The sequence below is a fragment of the Chrysemys picta genome, chromosome 5 (genome assembly GCF_011386835.1).
Source record: "Chrysemys picta bellii isolate R12L10 chromosome 5, ASM1138683v2, whole genome shotgun sequence".
NCBI lineage: Eukaryota > Metazoa > Chordata > Testudines > Emydidae > Chrysemys > Chrysemys picta.
Window position 1 is genome coordinate 122,639,501 of NC_088795.1, and position 19,828 is coordinate 122,659,328.

At 42.7% G+C, this 19,828-nt stretch overlaps 1 protein-coding gene across 1 annotated transcript in view; it reads right to left on the reverse strand.

Annotated features, from left to right (window-relative positions):
* Positions 1–19,828, reverse strand: part of HGFAC (HGF activator) — a 77,514-nt gene that overhangs the window by 15,366 nt on the left and 42,320 nt on the right. Inside the window, exons 8-10 of the mRNA XM_065597114.1 lie at positions 5,822–5,996; positions 2,676–2,761; positions 1,380–1,623 (exon numbers count right to left, since the gene is read on the reverse strand). Of these exons, the coding sequence (XP_065453186.1) occupies positions 1,380–1,623; positions 2,676–2,761; positions 5,822–5,996 (505 nt within the window). The remainder of the gene's footprint in view (positions 1–1,379; positions 1,624–2,675; positions 2,762–5,821; positions 5,997–19,828) is intronic.

Genomic DNA, 19,828 nt, shown 5'->3' on the forward strand with positions numbered 1-19,828 from the left:
GAACACTTTGACAATAGACTACACTCAGAGAGCTGTGAGGGCTAGAACCTGATGACAGTGTTCATATCAAACTGGATGGAGAAAAAGGACAACTCCAGCTGGCATAAAGAAAAAGAATTCATCGCCCAGATCATAGGTGATCAAAACCAACAGAGAAAAGTTCAACAGAAAGTCAACATGTACAGTTTGTTCCTCAGAAAGAACAATCAATAGAGAAAACTCTACAGCTGGTGGATGCAAAACAAGAAGATTTGAAATTGACCTGTGACAGTTATTGCAACTAATGGACAGCCAGATGACCAAAATGTTATGCGTTCGGGTTGTGTAATTAGAAAACTTGCATTATTCAAAGGTACTTAACAGGCTGATGCAGGCTGAACTTTAAAGATAACATGATAGTGTACATTTTGTACAATTTTGTAAATGATAGGAATTAAAGGAGGAGATGTAATGGAATGCTAAACTGTATTATACTGTTCAGCCACAAGGTGGTGCTGTGTGAAATATATCTTATCTTAGCATTTGACAGATCTGAGAGTACACCAAAGGATCTTATGTATGGATCTGAAAAGGAAGCTCTGGACCCAGTTCATATTTGGCACAGAGCCTGACCTGCAACCTATCATGTACAAGGTGTACATGACCATACTTTCAAGATTATCTCTTCTATCCACTATCATCACGTCCATCTTGATTAGATTAAACTTCCTTTTAATTTCCTGTGTACTGTTGCTGTGTCCACTTAAAGAGCTCCCGCATACCAGCTCTGAGGTGGGAGCATTCCAAGTCTGTATAAAGTGATCTGTTTTTTATAATATGTAAGTCTTCTATGTTTCACAAGCATTTGGGATAACTGAGAGATGAGGAACAGAGGGTCCCGTGGCAACTTTAAGACTAACAGAAGTATTGGGAGCATAAGCTTTCGTGGGTAAGAACCTCACTTCTTCAGATGCAAACAGCCACATTCATCTATATGGCGCTGCTTGCATGAGTAAGGATAAGTGCTGAAGGATGGTGCACCAAAAGCTCCATTAATTTCTGAAGACTTACCCAGATGATGGCCTGGCAAGGACAGCTGTAATATTGTGATCATGTGCAATAAACTAAGGATACATAACTGTATAATACTGTACATGAAAACTGTATTTTTTCTTCCAAGAAAACAAAAGCTTTCGTGGGTAAGAACCTCACTTCTTCAGATGCAAGAAGTGATGTTCTTACCCATGAAAGCTTATGCTCCCAATACTTCTGTTAGTCTTAAAGGTGCCACAGGACCCTCTGTTGCTTTTTACAGATTCAGACTAACACGGCTACCCCTCTGATACCTGAGATATGAGGGACTCTCTAACTGTAAGATATTATTAAAGCATTGCGTTTACCTGTTAGCAAAGCAGTGGGCTGCTGACACTACCCAACAAGGATGAACAAGGCTGCCACCACAGAAGCTATTTCCAATATATATGGCTGCTAGCCAGGGGTGAGAGCCTGGTAGAGACGAAGAGCCGCCAATAATCCTAGGTCTGATGAAACTTCGTTTTTTGTGTCTTCTTCCACATGCTCTTTTGACAACTGCAAAGGTATCCACAATATCTGGAACTATATCTGGTATCCTTTTCCTGGCGTCTGAGACAGAAATTGGTGTGGTGAGTATCAGACTACATATACTTACAATTTCCAAAACTTGGATTTTCATGGGAGCCTAAGAAAGTTAGGTATCCAAATCTCATTGAATTTCACCCAGTTAAATAGCAGAATTGGGGCATACACTCTGATTCTAGGCTCATTATTACTGGGGAGATTGCTGATGATGCATGAAGCAGAAACAATACACCTTAATTTTCCGGACCCCACCTTTAGCTTTGTAGTTCAGAGTTAGAAAAAAAAATGGTATCGTGAGTAGAATATATTTAAATCACTGATGGATAATAAATGGTCACTTTATAGGTTCAGATTACAACTCCATTTTAGCAAAAGCAAGAATTTAAATTTGTTAGTCTCTAAGGTGCCACAAGGACTCCTCGTTGTTTTTGCTGATACAGACTAACATGGCTACCACTTTGAAACTCCATTTTAATAACTCCTATTAACATTAATAACAATTAAATGTGAATTTAGGGGAAGAATAGAACTTCTTGGTTTTTTAAAATCCATTTAGTATTTGCCATACATTTTTAGTTTAAACTGCTGAAACAAGTATCAATGAGGACAGAGATTTGCTCATTGAGAGCCTGATTCTGCTACCTTTACTGACACAAGCAATCTTTACTCAAACAGCCACATTCATCTATATGGCACTGCTTGCATGAGTAAGGATAAGTGCTGAAGGATGGTGCACCAAAAGCTCCATTAATTTCTGAAGACTTACCCAGATGATGGCCTGGCAAGGACAGCTGTAATATTGTGATCACTGTGCAATAAACTAAGGATACATAACTGTATAATACTCTACATGAAAACTGTATTTTTTCTTCCAAGAAAACATATTGGCGTTACAGTAGCAGAGGGAATAAACGTACTCATTCGAGACCACCAGGACTTAAGAAATGCAAATGAAACCTAAAATTTGGGTTAACAAATGAAAAAGTTCCATTGATACTAGAAAAAGTTTTCACTGGATCACACTGAAATGAAAAATGAAATCTATTATCAGATCACATGACCTAATATTTACCTACCACAAGATGTAATGTTACAATATTCCCAAGACAAAGTATTGTCCTTCATGATGTAACACCAGGGCTTCTCATCATTATCTGGATTTCTAATAACGTTTGAGGAGAGTAAATTAAAAGCAGTGTCAATAACAATACTTAGCACTTTACAAACAAACATTTACATACTTATCCTTGCACCATCCATAGGATCGATCCTGCAATGTGCTGAGCAGTCTAGACTTGATCCCGCAAAGCATTTAAGCATGTACTTAACTTTAAAGCTTGTGATTTGTCCCATTCACTTCAATAGGGCTACTCATTGCTTGAAGTTAAGCATGTGCTTAAGGGCCAGGTTTTAAAGATGCAGATAGTTGCCTAGTGTAATTTTCAAAGCTCCCACGCTCCTAACTCTCATTGATTTTAAGTGCTTTGCTGGACTGGGTCCTGAGTGCTCAGCACTTTACAGGATCAAGTCCCCATGTGATGTATGCATTATTTAGCCCCATTTTATAAAAGACATAGATGGGTTAAGTGACTTGCATAAGGACATATAGCAAGTCAGTAGCAAAAATAGCTAGCATTTAAGAATCTAAAACACCTAGCCTGTTTTCAGCCCATTAGACAACTCTGCCAATATATTGAGGTAGTGGGAGGATAGGTTAAGAATCTGTTACATTCTTTAAAGCAAGAAAAAGATGGGAATATCAGGATGAACTCAGTTCCAAGTTTCATCAGCATTAATCTGGAGTAGCTATTTGGACACATTGGAGTTACTCTAGATTTATAGCAGTGTAAATGAAAGCAGAATTTGGTCCTTCAGCTGTCTCTCTCTCTGTGAGTAAATGCAAACATAAGAAAAACTCTGCAAATGTCTTTGAAGGCAAACCAAAAACTCTTAAAAAGTAGATTAAAAGAAATATTCAAGATTTCACTAGAGAATAATGAATGTTGTTTTCTTAAAGGAACTGACTGCAATTGATTGGTTCCAATATGCTTCTCTGAGAACAGAATTATCTCTGTCAGTGCTGCAGAAGTAACCAGAAATATGTCTGATTTACTCATTCCATAATATAATGGTAGCTTTCAAAGCCTCAAAAAGATCTTCCCTATAACTAGTCACAATGACAAGATAATACAGGGCTTCAGGTAAACAGGGAGCCTAATTTGAATATGACTTATCCTAAACCATACACATTCTTTTTAAGATTCTTTAGTAGCTTTCTGAATCTGCCTGCTACTCTTCAAAGACTAAAACACTTTAAATTCTCAGAACAGAAGCAGCAGCATGGGTTGAGTCATCTACCGCCAACTATGTTTCTAAATTAGAATATTTGAACAAGAAGATATCTGTGGGATTACACAGTGAATTGGAGATATCCACCTAAAAATTTAAATCTGCTAGCAAAAAAAGTGGAAAAAAGGGGCTTTACTGTTTCTTCTCTGCATTATACAGGACATGATCACACAAGCTCCTACACAGGTATATGATTTTTTTTCTTGTATTTTAAATCTTTACGTGAATGCTGTGCTCAAAGGGGACCAAACTGACAAGGCCTAGATTCAGCAGAGTGCCTAGCACATGCTTAAAGTTCAGTACATGTTTAAACCCCTTTGAAGTCAAATTGGTTTGATCTCCTGAGCTGGCTCCAATTCAGCAAAGTACTTAGGCATGTACTGAACAGGGATGTTTTCAAGTACGTGCTTAAGTGCTTTGTTGAATCTGGACTCAGCTGTGGAGATCAAACCAATTTGGATAAAACAAGAAACACTTTTTGGAGATTCAGAAAAAGCAGATTTTATTTATTAATGGGTCTCTGCACTTACTGGCTTCCTGCAAAATTAGAGAAATGATGCTTTCATAATATTTCCAAATAAACCAGGGTCTATAGGAAATTTCATGAGCAATTCTGATCTCTGCAGATTACTAGCCTGATTTCCAATCAAAACAAAAAAAAAATCAGATAACAGCAGGATAAGCATCTGAACCAATCTCTAAAATGTCTGAAATGTGCCCATCTCCACAGTTTGCCATAAAATGGACATAAATGGTTTGTCTCTCTCTTTAGGTTATCTGAGGCATGGAGAAAGGCCAGCTGCTGAGAGAGGGCACAGGAAGGGATAATTCCTAAGGCCCAAATGCAACAGATGTTCTGACTAGAGCTGGTCAGAGAAAGGTACGGAACCATATTCCTCCAGAATATGCAGTTCCAATGAAAACGATACACTTCATGAAATTGTATTGATTTAATTGGAATTTCATTTCAGAAGAAAACGGGAAAAGTATGGACAACATCAAAATATCCTATTTTGAAGTTTTTAGAATGAAACATCGATTTTTTGTTTTGAAATAACAATTTCAAGTTTGTTGTTTTGTATTATAGTACAAACATTCTAAGAAGTCAACACTGAGATGTTTTGATTTTGTCAAAACAAAATGTTTTTGACCTGAAACAGTTTGTCTCTCCCAGAATTTTCCTTCATGAAGAATTTCACAATTTTCTATTTTCTTTACAATTCAGAATGAAACCAAATTTCAAAATCTTTAAATTCTTTGAGAAACAGAACTTCCATTCTCCACACAGCTCTGATTTTCATTTTTACATATACCCTATTCCTGGATGGACCCTCTCGTCTCCATAGCTGCAGTGACTGCTGAGAGAGCTGATGATACTCCACTACAGATAGAGGCAGGGTGCAACACCAAAATGGAGAGGAGGACAACTGCCAGAACATTCAGCATCACTGTCGCTCTCTGGAGGAAAGGATGAACTTAACTACGGGCTCCTGGGGTGACTATGAGGTATTGTTTTGTCTTTTGGGACTCATGTGGAAAAGGTCACAGAGATGAGGAAGCTAAAAGGCCCAGAAATTTCTAACATTCCCTCAAGTCTAGACATTCTTTTGGCGGCCCTAGCTAGCTATTTATTTCAGCTGCAAGATCCTACACTTTCTAAATGTAGATCCCTCTTGAGGACCTACTTCTCCTAGGCTGCTTAAGTGAGTCTATGAATTTCATGTTCTGAATAGACTCTCTGAAGCTAACCAGTGTTACTGCAACAAAAGATAACAGCTGAACGGATATCACTGGTAATCCATTCTTCCAAAACTACTGCTATGTTCAATGTATACTTTGATTTACAAACACTGGGTGTGCAAGAAGTTCTCACCTGCAGTAAGAGTAGGGTCCCAAGCCCAGCTGCACAGCTTTTTCAACACTGTCAACATGAAGTTCTTGGTAGAGCAAATCTGAATTCCAGGGCACGCAACTGTGTCCAGAAACAGTCGTCTTTACAACCCCCCTGTACTCTGTACCATTGCCACGATAACATCGTTGGTAAGGGACTGGACAAAACACAATATGCTGATCAGAAATAAGGGCAAATTCAGTGCTAAAGAAATGCTTATTTCATCACCAGTATCCTAAGTGATATCTCTGTGAATTAAAAGTCAATGGGCCTGATTCTCCAGTGCCTTGCACCTTGTGTATTTATTTCTGCTGTGCAAAGAGGGTGTACAAAACCACCAAATCAAATTAACAGTGGGTGGCATTCATTTTATACATGTGTAAATGAATACACAACATAGGTGCTGACTCCGTGGGTACTCTGGGGCTGGAGCACCCATGGGGGGGAAATGGTGGGGGCTGAGCACCCACCGGCAGCCCTCCTACCAGCTCCCCCCACACACCCCAGTGCCTCCAGCCCTCTGGCAGGCCCCACAGATCAGTGCCTCCCCCTCTCTCCCAGTGCCTCCCGCCCACCGTGACCAGCTGTTTCATGGTGTGTAGGAGGCTAGGTGGGAGGGGAGAGGAGCAAGGATGCAGTGCGCTCGGGGGAGGAGGCAGAGCTGGGGGGGAAGAGGCAGGGCGGGGGTAGAGCAGGGGCAGGAAGAGGCATGGCATGGGTGGGGCCTTGTGGGAAGGAGTGGAGTGGGGGCAGGGCCTGGGGCACAGCCAGGGGTCGAGCACCCCCCAGCACTTGGAAAAGTTGGCTCTTGTGATACACAAGGTGCAAAGCAGTGGAGAATCAGGCCTAATGTGGTCACCATAAATGAAAGCCTTTAATCAGCAAGGTGCAGCAAAGTACACATTATCAAACATTTAAAGCACCTGATTTTTAAAGGGACTTGAAAACCTGGTTTCCTGTCAGTACATGTGCAGCTCAGCACACCCAAACATACGTATGCTTTCCAAGCACTAACAGTTGCTCAAATTTACACATACAAAACCTCATTTTTCTATCACCTTCACACTGGTCATTTGTCTAGATAGGTTTGGCACATTTATCATCAACCACCTGTATGCGCAGCTGTTAGAATCTGTCAGTGCACATCCATCTATTAGTGCTCGACAAGATTTTGCAGGGAAGTTTGTACACACAAATATGAATAGAACACAGGGTCACTGGAATGAGGGGGGTCAAGGGGCCATGGCTCTCCCACTTTTGAAAATGGATGGGTCTGGTCTGTCCACTTTTTGCCAAGGGCCTGCCCCTGGTGCCTCTTCTCTTCTCCCCAAGGCATTGCCCCCAGGCCAGGCTGGAAGCCAAAGCCGGGTTGGGGTAAGTACCGTGCAGGCAGCTATTGGGAGCTGCAAACCCTCCACCTGCCGGAAGGGTGGGGATATGGGCCGAGGACTGCTCTTGGACCCAGACTCCCCCGCCCAGCTCTAGCTTGGCTGGGAGGCGGGGCCTCAGGGGGAAGAGGAGGGGTGGGGGTAAGGCAATGGAGGGGATGGGGCCTCATGACCCCCATAGTTTTAGGAAGAATCCTTTGCCCCAATAGAACAGGAAGCCAGCTTCTGAAAATCCAGCTCAGAGAATCTCAAAGTAAGCACAAAATCCTCAAAAGTACAAACAAGACTAATTATGACCAAGTCCTACAATGCTTCATTGCCCAGCAACTTCAGTAAGAGATACACAAGCTTGAGGTGTGCAGAACTGATCTCTAAGGGGGTCTATTCTTCCATCAGGAATAAGGGATTTAAAGATATAACATCACAAGTTGCTTAACTGCTGGTACATCAACCACAGCATACCACATGGACAGCCTAACCTACCAGGTATCTGCTGATGTTCCCTTGATTTTGGTGGAGCGTATCAAGACAGGAACTGGGGAACAGCACCGGCAGTGAACAAGTTTATGCTAATGGCAATTATTCCTCTAATCATCAGTGAAGACTAGACCTCAAACTTAGAAGTTGGCACCAGGCACAAACCTAAACTAAACAGTAATAAGTCACCAGGACCAGATGGTATTCACCCAAGGGTTCTGAAGGAACTCAAATATGAAATTGCAGAACTACTAACTGTAGTTTGTAACCTATCATTTAAATCAGCTTCTGTACCAAATGACTGGAGGATAGCAATGGGATGCCAATTTTTAAAAAGGCAATTAGAGGCCAGTAAGCCTGACTTCAGTACTGGGCAAACTGGTTGAAACTAAGAACTAATTGTCAGACACATAGATGAACATAATTCGTTGGGGAAGAGTCAACATGGTGTTTGTAAAGGGAAATCATGCCTCACCAATCTACTAGAATTCTTTGAGGAGGTCGACAAGCACATGGACAAGGGGGATCCAGTGGATATAGTGTACTTAGATTTTCAGAAAGCCTTTGACAAGGTCCCTCACCAAAGGCTCTGAAGCAAAGTAAGCTGTCATGGGATAAGAGGGAAGATCCTCTCATGGACTGATAACTGGTTAAAAGTTAGGAAACAAAGGGTAGGAATAAATGGTCAGTTTTCAGAATGGAGAGACGTAAATAGTGGTGTCCCCCAGGGGTCTGTACTGGGCCCAGTCATATTCAAATATTCCTAAATGATCTGGAAAAAGGGGTAAACAGTGAGGTGGCAAAATTTGCAGATGATACTAAACTACTCAAGATAGTTAAGTCCCAGGCAGACTGTGAAGAGCTACAATCCAGGAAGTTTTTGTAGAGTGTTGGGGCCATGCTCCTCTTGACCTGCTGCTCACAAACAGGGAAGAATTGGTAAGGGGAAGTAGAAATGGTGGTAACCAGGGAAGCAGTGACCATGAGATGTTCGAGTTCAGGATCCTGACAAAAGGAAGGAAGGAGGGCAGCAGAATACGGACCCTGGACTTCAAAAAAGCAGACTTTGGCTCCCTCAGGGAACTGATGGGCAGGATCCCCTCGGAGGCTAATATGAGTGGGAAAGGAGTCCAGGAGAGCTGGCTGTATTTTAAAGAAGCCTTAAATGAGGGTGCATGAACAAACCATCCCGATGTGCAGAAAAAATAGCAAATATGGCAGGCGACCAGCTTGGCTTAACAGAGAAATCTTTGGTGAGCTTAAACACAAAAAGGAAGCTTACAAGAAGTGGAAACTTGGACAGATGACCTGGGAGGAGTATAAAAATATTGCTCGAGCATGCAGGGGTGTAATCAGGAAGGCCAAACCACAATTGGAGTTGCAGTTAGCAAGGGATGTGAAGGGTAACAAGAAGGGTTTTTACAGGTATGTTAGCAACAAGAAGGTGGTCAGGGAAAGTGTGGGACCCTTACTGAATGGGGGAGGTAACCTAGTGACAGATGATGTGGAAAAAGCTGATGTCTTCGAGAACTAAAATGACAACACCCTATCATAAGAACATAAGAGTGGCTATACTGGATCAGACCAAAGGGCCACAATGGAGGAGTACCCTGGGATAAAGCTGTGGTAATATCCGGCTAGTCCTAGGAATCGACGTACATGCTTCTTTGAGGACAGCTGGAGGGCCTGGACTTTGCTAATCACCATAGTTGCTGTACTTGGGAGGCAGTTCCGAAGTCAACTCTGATGGTGGTCCCATCTGACCCACAGCCAGGGCTTGGGGTCATGGCATCCTGGTTCTGGGATTCATCAGGTGGTGCATATAGACAGATGTGCTGTCAGAACTTGGAACAGATGGGGAAGTGTGGTGAGCAGATCATCCTGAACGGAAGGACTTTCCGATGATCCCAAATGGCAGCTTCCATAGGAAACATCTCCTGTGTCACTGGTCCTCACAACAGGAGTGAGCCATCTGTAGTTTCCACTCGGTTGGGGACCACCTTTGGTTGTACTGGAATACACAGGTCTTGGGCAGCATTATCATCTATAGAGTTGTCCACTGCCCCAGAATCCAGCAGGAGCCACTGTGGGGGAATTTTGGTAAGACTTTCCTGGAACATAGAGGCAGACCTGGATTTTAAGGTGTGTGGAGCCCTCACCATGCCTGGGGCAGGGCTCACTAAGGAGCAGGGGGTACAGTATCTCAGAGCTCGCCCAATCCATTCCTCTGGGTCTAGACGTGAGTCGATTCCCAAACTAGGTCATGCAAGAGTTCAGGATGGGCAATTGGCAAGAGCGTGATCAGATCCTCCACAGTAGAAACACAACCTCAACAGCAACAGAGCTCTTTTTCTTTAGGGGGTCACGTGATGGCGGGTGTTATCCAGCTACATAGGTTCAGGTTGGAGATGGATACCAGGGGCCATTGGTTGGGTGGTGACCCAGACCCCTTCCTTTCCTCACGTCGCTTGTGGAGCCGATCGTTGACCTCATCATATACATCGACAAAGACATCTAGGTTGGTCGGGGCCTCCAAGCAAGCTAGCTCATCCATAATCTCCTCACACAGTTCCCACCAGAATGAGTAGAGATGGGCCACTTCATTCAGGGTTGGAGACTACTTGCCAAAAGCGGGTGGTGTAGGAGAAGGCCGATCACTGCCCCTGCTGGAGTTTGCATAGGGTCACATCCATCAAGCAGGCATGGTAGGAATAGTTAAATATAGCAAAAGGATGCCTGGAGAAAGGTATCCCAGTCAGACAGCGTTGGGCCTTCTCATTTGAGCAGGGACAAGGCCCAGTCAGGAAGCTAATAATGAGGAAGGCTACAATTCTGTCACAGAGATCATGGATTCCTTGACTTTCCAGAACCTCTGTGACTTCTTCTGCAGTGGCTGGGCTGGAGCAGTTGTCAGCCCTCGGGCCACTGGAGCAGTGGTCTATGGACCACCAGAGCAGCAGTCGGCCCTAGGACCGCCAGAGAAGTGGACCCCAGGCCACCGGAGCAGCTGGCCAGCAGCCAGCTCAGCGCCTGAGGTTGGATCAGCCACAAGGGGCTGGAGCAGTGGTAGGGCTGGAGCAGTGGCCAGAGGTCAGCCCCCTGCAGCGCTCCAACTGTTAGTCCCCCCACCCCAGGGTATTTTTAGTAAAGTCAGGGACAGGTTGCAGTCTTCCGAGAATTTTTGTTTATTGCCCGCGACCTGTTCATGACTTTTACTAAAAATACCTGTGACAGAATCTTAACCTTAATAATGAGTCCTGCTTTTGCTTGGTCGGTGGGGCAGGATTGGGAGTGGAGCAAAAACAGCAGGCAGCTTTGGTTAATAATCCCCTTAAATTTTTGGTGGTCCCCCAATAAAATGTTCTGGGAGGGAGAGTGGGTCTGGGTACGCAGCCACAGTACGTGCCAGTAGTGCAGTATTCTTGTCCTGCAGCTGGGCTGCCTACTTTTGTAGCAGCTGGTTATCTGAGGCATGCTGTGCCAATTGGGCCTGCAGTGCCACATTGTCATTATGGAGCTGGGTGGATTGCCTGTGCAGAGCTTGGTTGCCTGTGCAGAGCTTGGTTCTCTGTTGTGAGCTGCGATATTTGGGTTTGAAGTGTGGGGATCTCCTCCTGGGAGTGGTCAACCCATTCAGACATCTCCCATAGTCTCTGGGAAATGCCAGGCAAGGAGTGGCCTGCTGCCTCCATGGTAGGTCATCAACACAGGCTAGGGTGATCTAGAAAAACTGTCAGGATCCTGACAAGGGCAGTCAGGACCAAGGGCCAGAGCAGGATTAAACCTGAGGCTGAGAGTATCATAGATTCATAGATTCTAGGACTGGAAGGGACCTCGAGAGGTCATTGAGTCCAGTCCCCTGCCTACATGGCAGGACCAAATACTGTCTAGACCATCCCTGATAGACATTTATCTAACCTACTCTTAAATATCTCCAGAGATGGAGATTCCACAACCTCCCTAAGCAATTTATTCCAGTGTTTAACCACCCTGACAGTTAGGAACTTTTTCCTAATGTCCAACCTAGACCTCCCTTGCTGCAGTTTAAGCCCATTGCTTCTTGTTCTATCCTTAGAGGCTAAGGTGAACAAGTTTTCTCCCTCCTCCTTATGACACCCTTTTAGATACCTGAAAACTGCTATCATGTCCCCTCTCAGTCTTCTCTTTTCCAAACTAAACAAACCCAATTCTTTCAGCCTTCCTTCATAGGTCATGTTCTCAAGACCTTTAATCATTCTTGTTGCTCTTCTCTGGACCCTCTCCAATTTCTCCACATCTTTCTTGAAATGCGGTGCCCAGAACTGGACACAATACTCCAGCTGAGGCCTAACCAGAGCAGAGTAGAGCGGAAGAATGACTTCTCATGTCTTGCTAACAACACACCTGTTAATACATCCCAGAATCACGTTTGCTTTTTTTGCAACAGCATCACACTGTTGACTCATATTTAGCTTGTGGTCCACTATAGCCCCTAGATCCCTTTCTGCCGCACTCCTTTCTAGACAGTCTCTTCCCATTCTGTATGTGTGAAACTGATTTTTCCTTCCTAAGTGGAGCACTTTGCATTTGTCTTTGTTAAACTTCATCCTGTTTACCTCAGACTATTTCTCCAATTTGTCCAGATCATTTTGAATTATGACCCTGTCCTCCAAAGCAGTTGCAATCCCTCCCAGTTTGGGATCATCTGCAAACTTAATAAGCGTACTTTCTATGCCAATATCTAAGTCGTTAATGAAGATATTGAACAGAGCCGGTCCCAAAACAGACCCCTGTGGAACCCCTCTTGTTATGCCTTTCCAGCAGGATTGGGAACCATTAATAACAACTCTCTGAGTACAGTTATCCAGCCAAGCACCCACCTTATAGTAGCCCCATCTAAATTGTATTTGCCTATCGATAAAAATATCATGCGAGACTGTATCAAATGCCTTACTAAAGTCTAGGTATACCACATCCACAGCTTCTCCCTTATCCACAAGGCTCATTATCTTATCAAAGAAAGCTGTCAGATTCGTTTGACACGATTTGTTCTTTACAAATCCATGGTGGCTATTCCCTATCACCTTACCACCTTCCAAGTGTTTGCAGATGATTTCCTTAATTACTTGCTCCATTATCTTCCCTGGCACAGAAGTTAAACTAACTGGTCTGTAGTTTCCTGGGTTGTTTTTATTTCCCTTTTTATAGATGGGCACTATATTTGCCCTTTTCCAGTCTTCTGGAATCTCTCCCATCTCCCATGATTTTCCAAAGATAATAGCTACAGGCTCAGATACCTCCTCTATTAGCTCCTTGAGTATTCTAGGATGCATTTCATCAGACCCTGGTGACTTGCAGGCATCTAACTTTTCTAAGTGATTTTTAACTTGTTCTTTTTTTATTTTATCTGCTAAACCTACCCCCTTCCCATTAGCATTCACTAGGTTAAGCATTCCTTCAGACTTCTCGGTGAAGACCGAAACAAAGAAGTCATTAAGCATCTCTGCCATTTTCAAGTTTCCTGTTATTGTTTCTCCGTCTTCACTGAGCAGTGGGCCTACCCTGTCTTCGGTCTTCCTCTTGCTTCTAATATATTGATAAAAAGTCTTCTTGTTTCCCTTTATTCCTGTAGCTAGTTTGAGCTCATTTTGTGCCTTTGCCTTTCTAATCTTGCCCCTGCATGCCTGTGTTGTTTGCCTATATTCATCCTTTGTAATCCGTCCTAGTTTACATTTTTTATATGACTCCTTTTTATTTTTTTAGATCATGCAAGATCTCGTGGTTAAGCCAAGATGGTCTTTTGCCACATTTTCTATCTTTCCTAACCAGCGGAATAGCTTGCTTTTGGGCCCTTAATAGTGTCCCTTTGAAAAACTGCCAATTCTCCTCAGTTGTTTTTCCCCTCAGTCTTGATTCCCATGGGACCTTACCTATCAGCTCTCGGAGCTTACCAAAATCTGCCTTCCTGAAATCCATTGTCTCTATTTTGCTGTTCTCCCTTCTACCCTTCCTTAGAATTGCAAACTCTATGATTTCATGATCACTTTCACCCAAGCTGCCTTCTACTTTCAAATTCTCATCGAGTTCCTCCCTATTTGTTAAAATCAAGTCTAGAACAGCTTCCCCCCAGTAGCTTTTTCAACCTTCTGAAATAAAAAGTTGTCTGCAATGCAGTCCAAGAATTTGTTGGCTAGTCTGTGCCTCGCTGTGTTATTTTCCCAACTTATATTTGGATAGTTGAAGTCCCCCATCACCACCAAATCTTGGGCTTTGGATGATTTTGTTAGTTGTTTAAAAAAAGCCTCATCCACCTCTTCCACCTGGTTAGGTGGCCTGTACTAGACTCCTAGCATGACATCACCCTTGTTTTTTACCCCTTTTAGCCTAACCCAGAGACTCTCAACACTTCCGTCTCCTATGTCCATCTCTACCTCAGTCCAAGTGTGTACATTTTTAATATATAAGGCAACACCTCCTCGCTTTTTCCCCTGTCTATCCTTCCTGAACAAGCTGTACCCATCCACACCAACATTCCAATCATGTGTATTATTCCCACCAAGTTTCAGTGATGCCAACAATGTCATACTTGTATTTATTTATTAGCACTTCCAGTTCTTCCTGCTTATTACCCATACTTCTCGCATATAGGCATCTAAGATACTGGTTTGATCTTGCCTCCCAGTTTTGTCCTGACCCTCCTTTCTCTCTGCCAACATAGCCCACACTCCCTCTCGTTTCTGATCCATCTCCCAGATCTCCATGTTCCTCACTTACCTGTGGTCTTTGCTCACCTGTCCCCGTCGAACCTAGTTCGAGGCATTCATAGTCAAATTCCAGGTCAGAGTCAATACCAAAAATCAGAGTCCGAATCAGGTTTCAGGGTCCATGTCAGGAGGCAATGTCCAAATCAAGGCAAAGTCAAAGCCAGAAGTTCAAGAACAGGGAGCAAGAATGATCATGGCAGCTACAGGAGATCCGCACCGATGCCTGGATATTTTCTGGAATGCCGCTTGGATTTATATAGGTCAGGGAGCCAATCAGGAGCCAGGAGTCTGCTGCCTGTCAGATCCCTTTATGCAGGACTTCCCGTGGTCTGTGTCCACAGTGGGTTGTGAGTAGTGGAGCACAAATTCATTATAGCTGCTGCTGGGGGCAGCATGGAGTTGTCTGCTGTCTGGCAGGCCTGGGTTCAAGACCTGCTGGGCCATTTGCAAAATTGGATCTGTAGCTGCATTCGGATTCCAAACACCTCTGCAATGTTCTGATATGGCCCATTTGGATCAGGCCCATTTCTACTCAAATTCTTCTCATCCCAATAATTGTTAATAAAATTTATTTGAAACAAATTATCTACATTTTAAATAATCATGATAAGAAGTGTATGCTCTTTTTAAGGTAATTTGCTGATCAAGAGTACAGGATAATGAAATATCATCTGTGTTTGACTGAAACAGTCAGGTTCATGAAAAAAAACCCACTGTGCTTTATGTTAACAATCTCCTGTTACATTTGGCCAGGGAAGTGCCAGGTGCAAGTTTTATTGGTACTGTATTTATTACATTCAGAAATGATTTAGAGATGTGAACTTTTTTAAGAATGAAAGAGGAGAGGGGCCCATCTATTAACACAGTATCAGGGCCAGATTCTGCAAGGTTCTAAACACCGAGGGCCCTCAATTCTCACTCAAGTCGTTTATAGGAGGTTTTCAGCACCTCACAGGATTGAAACCTAATGTACATACATTGCTGCATACCTGCAATTCAATGCTACAGCTGCGGAAAAAATACAACTGGATGTCTTTGGCTGTTTAGATAGTTTTCTAAATTTTCACTTGTGTTCTACTCTTAAAAATACAAGAACGCACCATATTCAGTCATATCTATCCATCAGTCTACCTAGTGTGGACTCCTTTTGTCCACAATCCAATCTTCATACAAGGTCTTTGGCACCATCAAAACTCATTGGGCAAGTTGAATAGCAATATCTCTGAGAGTATTTTTTGAAATGCTTATTGTGGAAAGAGGCCTAGGTAATTTAGTCTGTAATGTCCTATGGAGGTAAATCCACACAAACACAGTTAAGCTATTTTATTAGCAGACATCCAACATCTGCTCCACACTCCAACACCTCACTCACTAGACAAGCAGTGCTATGGTTTGCAGATCACAATACGGAAGCCCTTAAAAAGATACATCATTACATTCCTCCCCAATGTTCTAAAAACACACCAAGGCCTAACAAACATTAGCTCTTTCAATTCTGAGTTCACAGTTCTCTTGCTTGCAGCCAGGGGCGGCTCTATGTTTTTTGCTGCCCCAAGCACGGCAGTCAGGTGGCGTTCGGCCACATGCCCGCAGGTGGTCCGCGGTCACGCGGATTCGGCGGCGTTTCTGTGGGTGATCTGTCAGTCCCGTGGCTTCGGCGTACCCGCCGCCAAATTGCCACCGAAACCGCAGGACCGGAGGACCTCCCGCAGGCATGCCGTCGAAGGCTGCCTGACTGCCGCCCTCACAACGACCGGCACGCTGCCCCCTGCGGCTTGCCGCCCCAGGCATGCGCTTGCTGCGCTGGTGCCTGGAGCTGCCCCTGCTTGCAGCTCTTCTTCACTGGTTGTCATAGAATCATAGAATATTAGGGTTGGAAGAGACCTCAGGAGGTCATCTAGTCCAATCCCCTGCTCAAAGCAGGACCAACACCAACTAAATCATCCAAGCCAGGGCTTTGTCAAGCTGGGCCTTAAAAACCTCTAAGGAAGGAGATTCCATGACCTCCCTAGGCAACCAATTCCAGTGCTTCACCATCCTCCTAAATATGGTCAGGTTGAAAAGGTTCCTTTGTCCCCACTTTAATGGTGCTAAGGCAGTCTGCTTTTCCAAAGTTCCTAAAGGATTGCTCCAATTTGGAGTTGTTTTTCCCAGATTCTTTGTGGTTTTGTGCAACTTTTCCTCCTTAAATTACTTTTTATTTTTCTCTGTTGAGTTTCTGAAGAACTGGGAATGGAAGGTTCTGTCTCTTCTGTATTTCCAGTGTCAGTGAACATTGGGGATCCCTCAAACAGTTTCATTGTGTGTCTCTATTTCCACCACATCTTCACTAGCACTCTCAGGAGCTGAATGTTTAAACAGATTTTTAAACCTCATTTTTGGAAATCCATCAACTTGTTCTTGTGCCTTCTTGAATCTTTTTCGGACACTTTATTTGGAGTCTGCAGCAGCTTATGTGTCTTTATTGTACTTTATAGTAGTGTCCTCCAGTCTCATCACTTTCTGTGCTTTCTGCTTGTTTCAAATGTGCATATTATGCATAATTCTGCTGGTAAAAGGTGTATTTTTCCTCTTAAAGTTTTGCTTCCAGTGCATTGTAGTCCTGAAAGGCTGTGAGATGTAGGATAGACCAGCTTACTTTGTTTCAATAATGTCTTCTCCTATAGGCATTGCCTGACCCACCTGGAATTCTTGCACCTTGCCTGCATGTCTGCCTTCCCCATCGTGGATGGATTTCCTTTCCCCCCACTTGTGTGTGTATGTCTGAACCCTTGTGAGGGCCTACTAATACTAGTGGGTCTTTTCACTCTGTAAAGAGGAGGAAGTGTGGTCTAGTGGTACAGCACAGGCCTGAGAGTCAGGAGTACTAAGCTCTGTTTCTGGTGCTGCTACTAGTTTCCTATCTGACCTTGGGCAAGCTACTTAACATTTCTGTATGTTCGTTTCCCCCTCTGTAAGATAGGGATGGATAACACTTACTGGGGAGTTGTGATGGTTCACAAATCAATGTTTGTAAAATGCTTTTAATTTTTTGCATGAAAGCCACTATAGAAGTGGAAAGAATTATTTTCTGTAATTTCTGTCATTGATTTACCATCTCTGTCTCTGCTTGGCCACATGATTCTATACAAACAGAAACAATCGGATTAGCCCATTTATCAAGAAAAAATGGTTTTTATAACGTGCTGTTTTCCATTAGTAAATGGCAATACGACTTCCAACACAACACAACAGGCTGACTGAGCTTATCAATGAAACAAATTCCCATTGAAAGCATAGTCTGATTATAAAAAACACAAAAGCAATTTGTTGTGCGCCAAATGCTATGCACAAAATTGGCAGCCCCTTGAAATGAATTAAATCTAATAGAAGGGTGACATGTAAAACAGGAATGGATTTGATTATGAAATAATGTAATTTATAACACAAAGGAACTCTTTGTTGAACATTTGCTTAAAGAATGCATGCTGCAGTCACTGCAAGTAGATTTACTGTTTAATGTGTTTCTACCGTACTAAAAAATACCTTATCACTTTTGACTTGCAAATATTTAAAAGCTCAACTGAGCTAGAATTCAGATTAGTGTTTACCAAAATAAAAAATTATATAAATCCACCTATTGTGTAAATGGAATCCTTTTATATACAAGTTTAAATCCAGAGTTCTATAAATTCCACCAGGAGTTCATTATGGCCTGATGAAATAAACTGAATACATTCCATAGTTAACAGCAGGGACTAGCTTATCTTTCATTTGATTTTTCTAGTGACATTTTAGACTACAATTTCAGCACAGCAATAATAATTCACACTGATGGCCATGTATGATATAAATACCTACATGGAATTAGATTTCATAACAACATCTTAAACAAATAGCTTGTTATTAGAAAGGATAAAGAGATACAAAAGTTTTGGGCAGGAATGAACAGGATCTCAATAGTGCTATGTTTATGCAAGGACAACATTTGCAAATTCTAGGATCCAGTTTACCCAGTCAATTCATCACTAGCCTCTCACTAAGGGCCAGATTTCCAATGGTGTTGAGGTGCCTAAAGAAGCAGTTAGGCATCTAGTGGGATTTGAAAAACTACTCTTAGGCACTTTTGAAAATCCCACTAGGTGCCTATCTGCATCTTTCAGCACCTAAATACTTTTAAAAATCTGGCTCTAAATCAATTTGCTCCTATTCTCTTGCCTATTAAATCAATTCACACACACCCACATACTAAATCTATTGATTTTTCTCCTCCCACCTAGTCAGTCTATTCACACCGCCTACTAAATCAGTTCATCTGCATCCTCCTCTACATTAAATCAATTCACACACACCTTCCTCTATATTAAATAACTCCCCCTAGCCTGCTCACTCAATTCACTCACACATATTAGCTCAGCACTCCCCTGCCCAATCAGTTCACCTATTGGTTTTCACTCAGCTCATGTTTAGAAGATTTTCTTCACAACCATAAAAGTATACAAATTTTTTTTTAAAGTAAAGTTCAGCTTCTTAACTTGGTTCAGCACGTGACAGGCCTAGGAGCTGCCATGTAGAGCCATACATTCTGTAATAACTTAGATTGTGTCCTGCTTGGAAGGGCACAGCCCGCCAAATGAAACCCAGAGAGGTTTGGGTTTATGAGAAGCTGTAGTTTTCAGCAAGGTCACTTGTGTTTCATAGATTCATAGATTCTAGGACTGGAAGGGACCTCGAGAGGTCATCGAGTCCAGTCCCCTGCCCGCATGGCAGGACCAAATACTGTCTAGACCATCCCTGATAGACATTTATCTAACCTACTCTTAAATATCTCCAGAGATGGAGATTCCATAACCTCCCTAGGCAATTTAGAGAATTGTTCAGAGAATACAGAACAGCTTTTTTTTGCTTTTCGTTTAAATACCTACTGAACTACAGTATCCAGACACAGCAGGGATGGTTTTCTTGCTGGTTATCATCATCATAATTTATTATCTATATAACAGTATCATCCATAATATGCTAGTTGATATACAGTTGGAAGGCACAGTCCCTGCCTCAAAGAGCTTACAATGTAAAAGGAGGAACAGATGAAAATGGAGGGGCGGGGGTCAGAGGAGCTGAAAGACATAGTAGCTAAGTCTGGGCCCTTTCTGCACATCTCTAATAAAAATTATATGAGGAATCCCTGGTTGTGATTCCCTGATTCAGTAGCTAAGGATGAGTTTTGCACCAAAAGCAGGGAAAACAGTGTATCCTCTCCAAAATTACAGGACTCTCTCTTTGAAGAATGACTTTTCTGAGAATTTACAAGTACATTGGGTAATTATTTTATTAGTTAAAATTAATTTCAAAAGGGTCCTTTAAGAATTTCAGCACCCGGTCTCAGACTGTTTCTTTTTCTT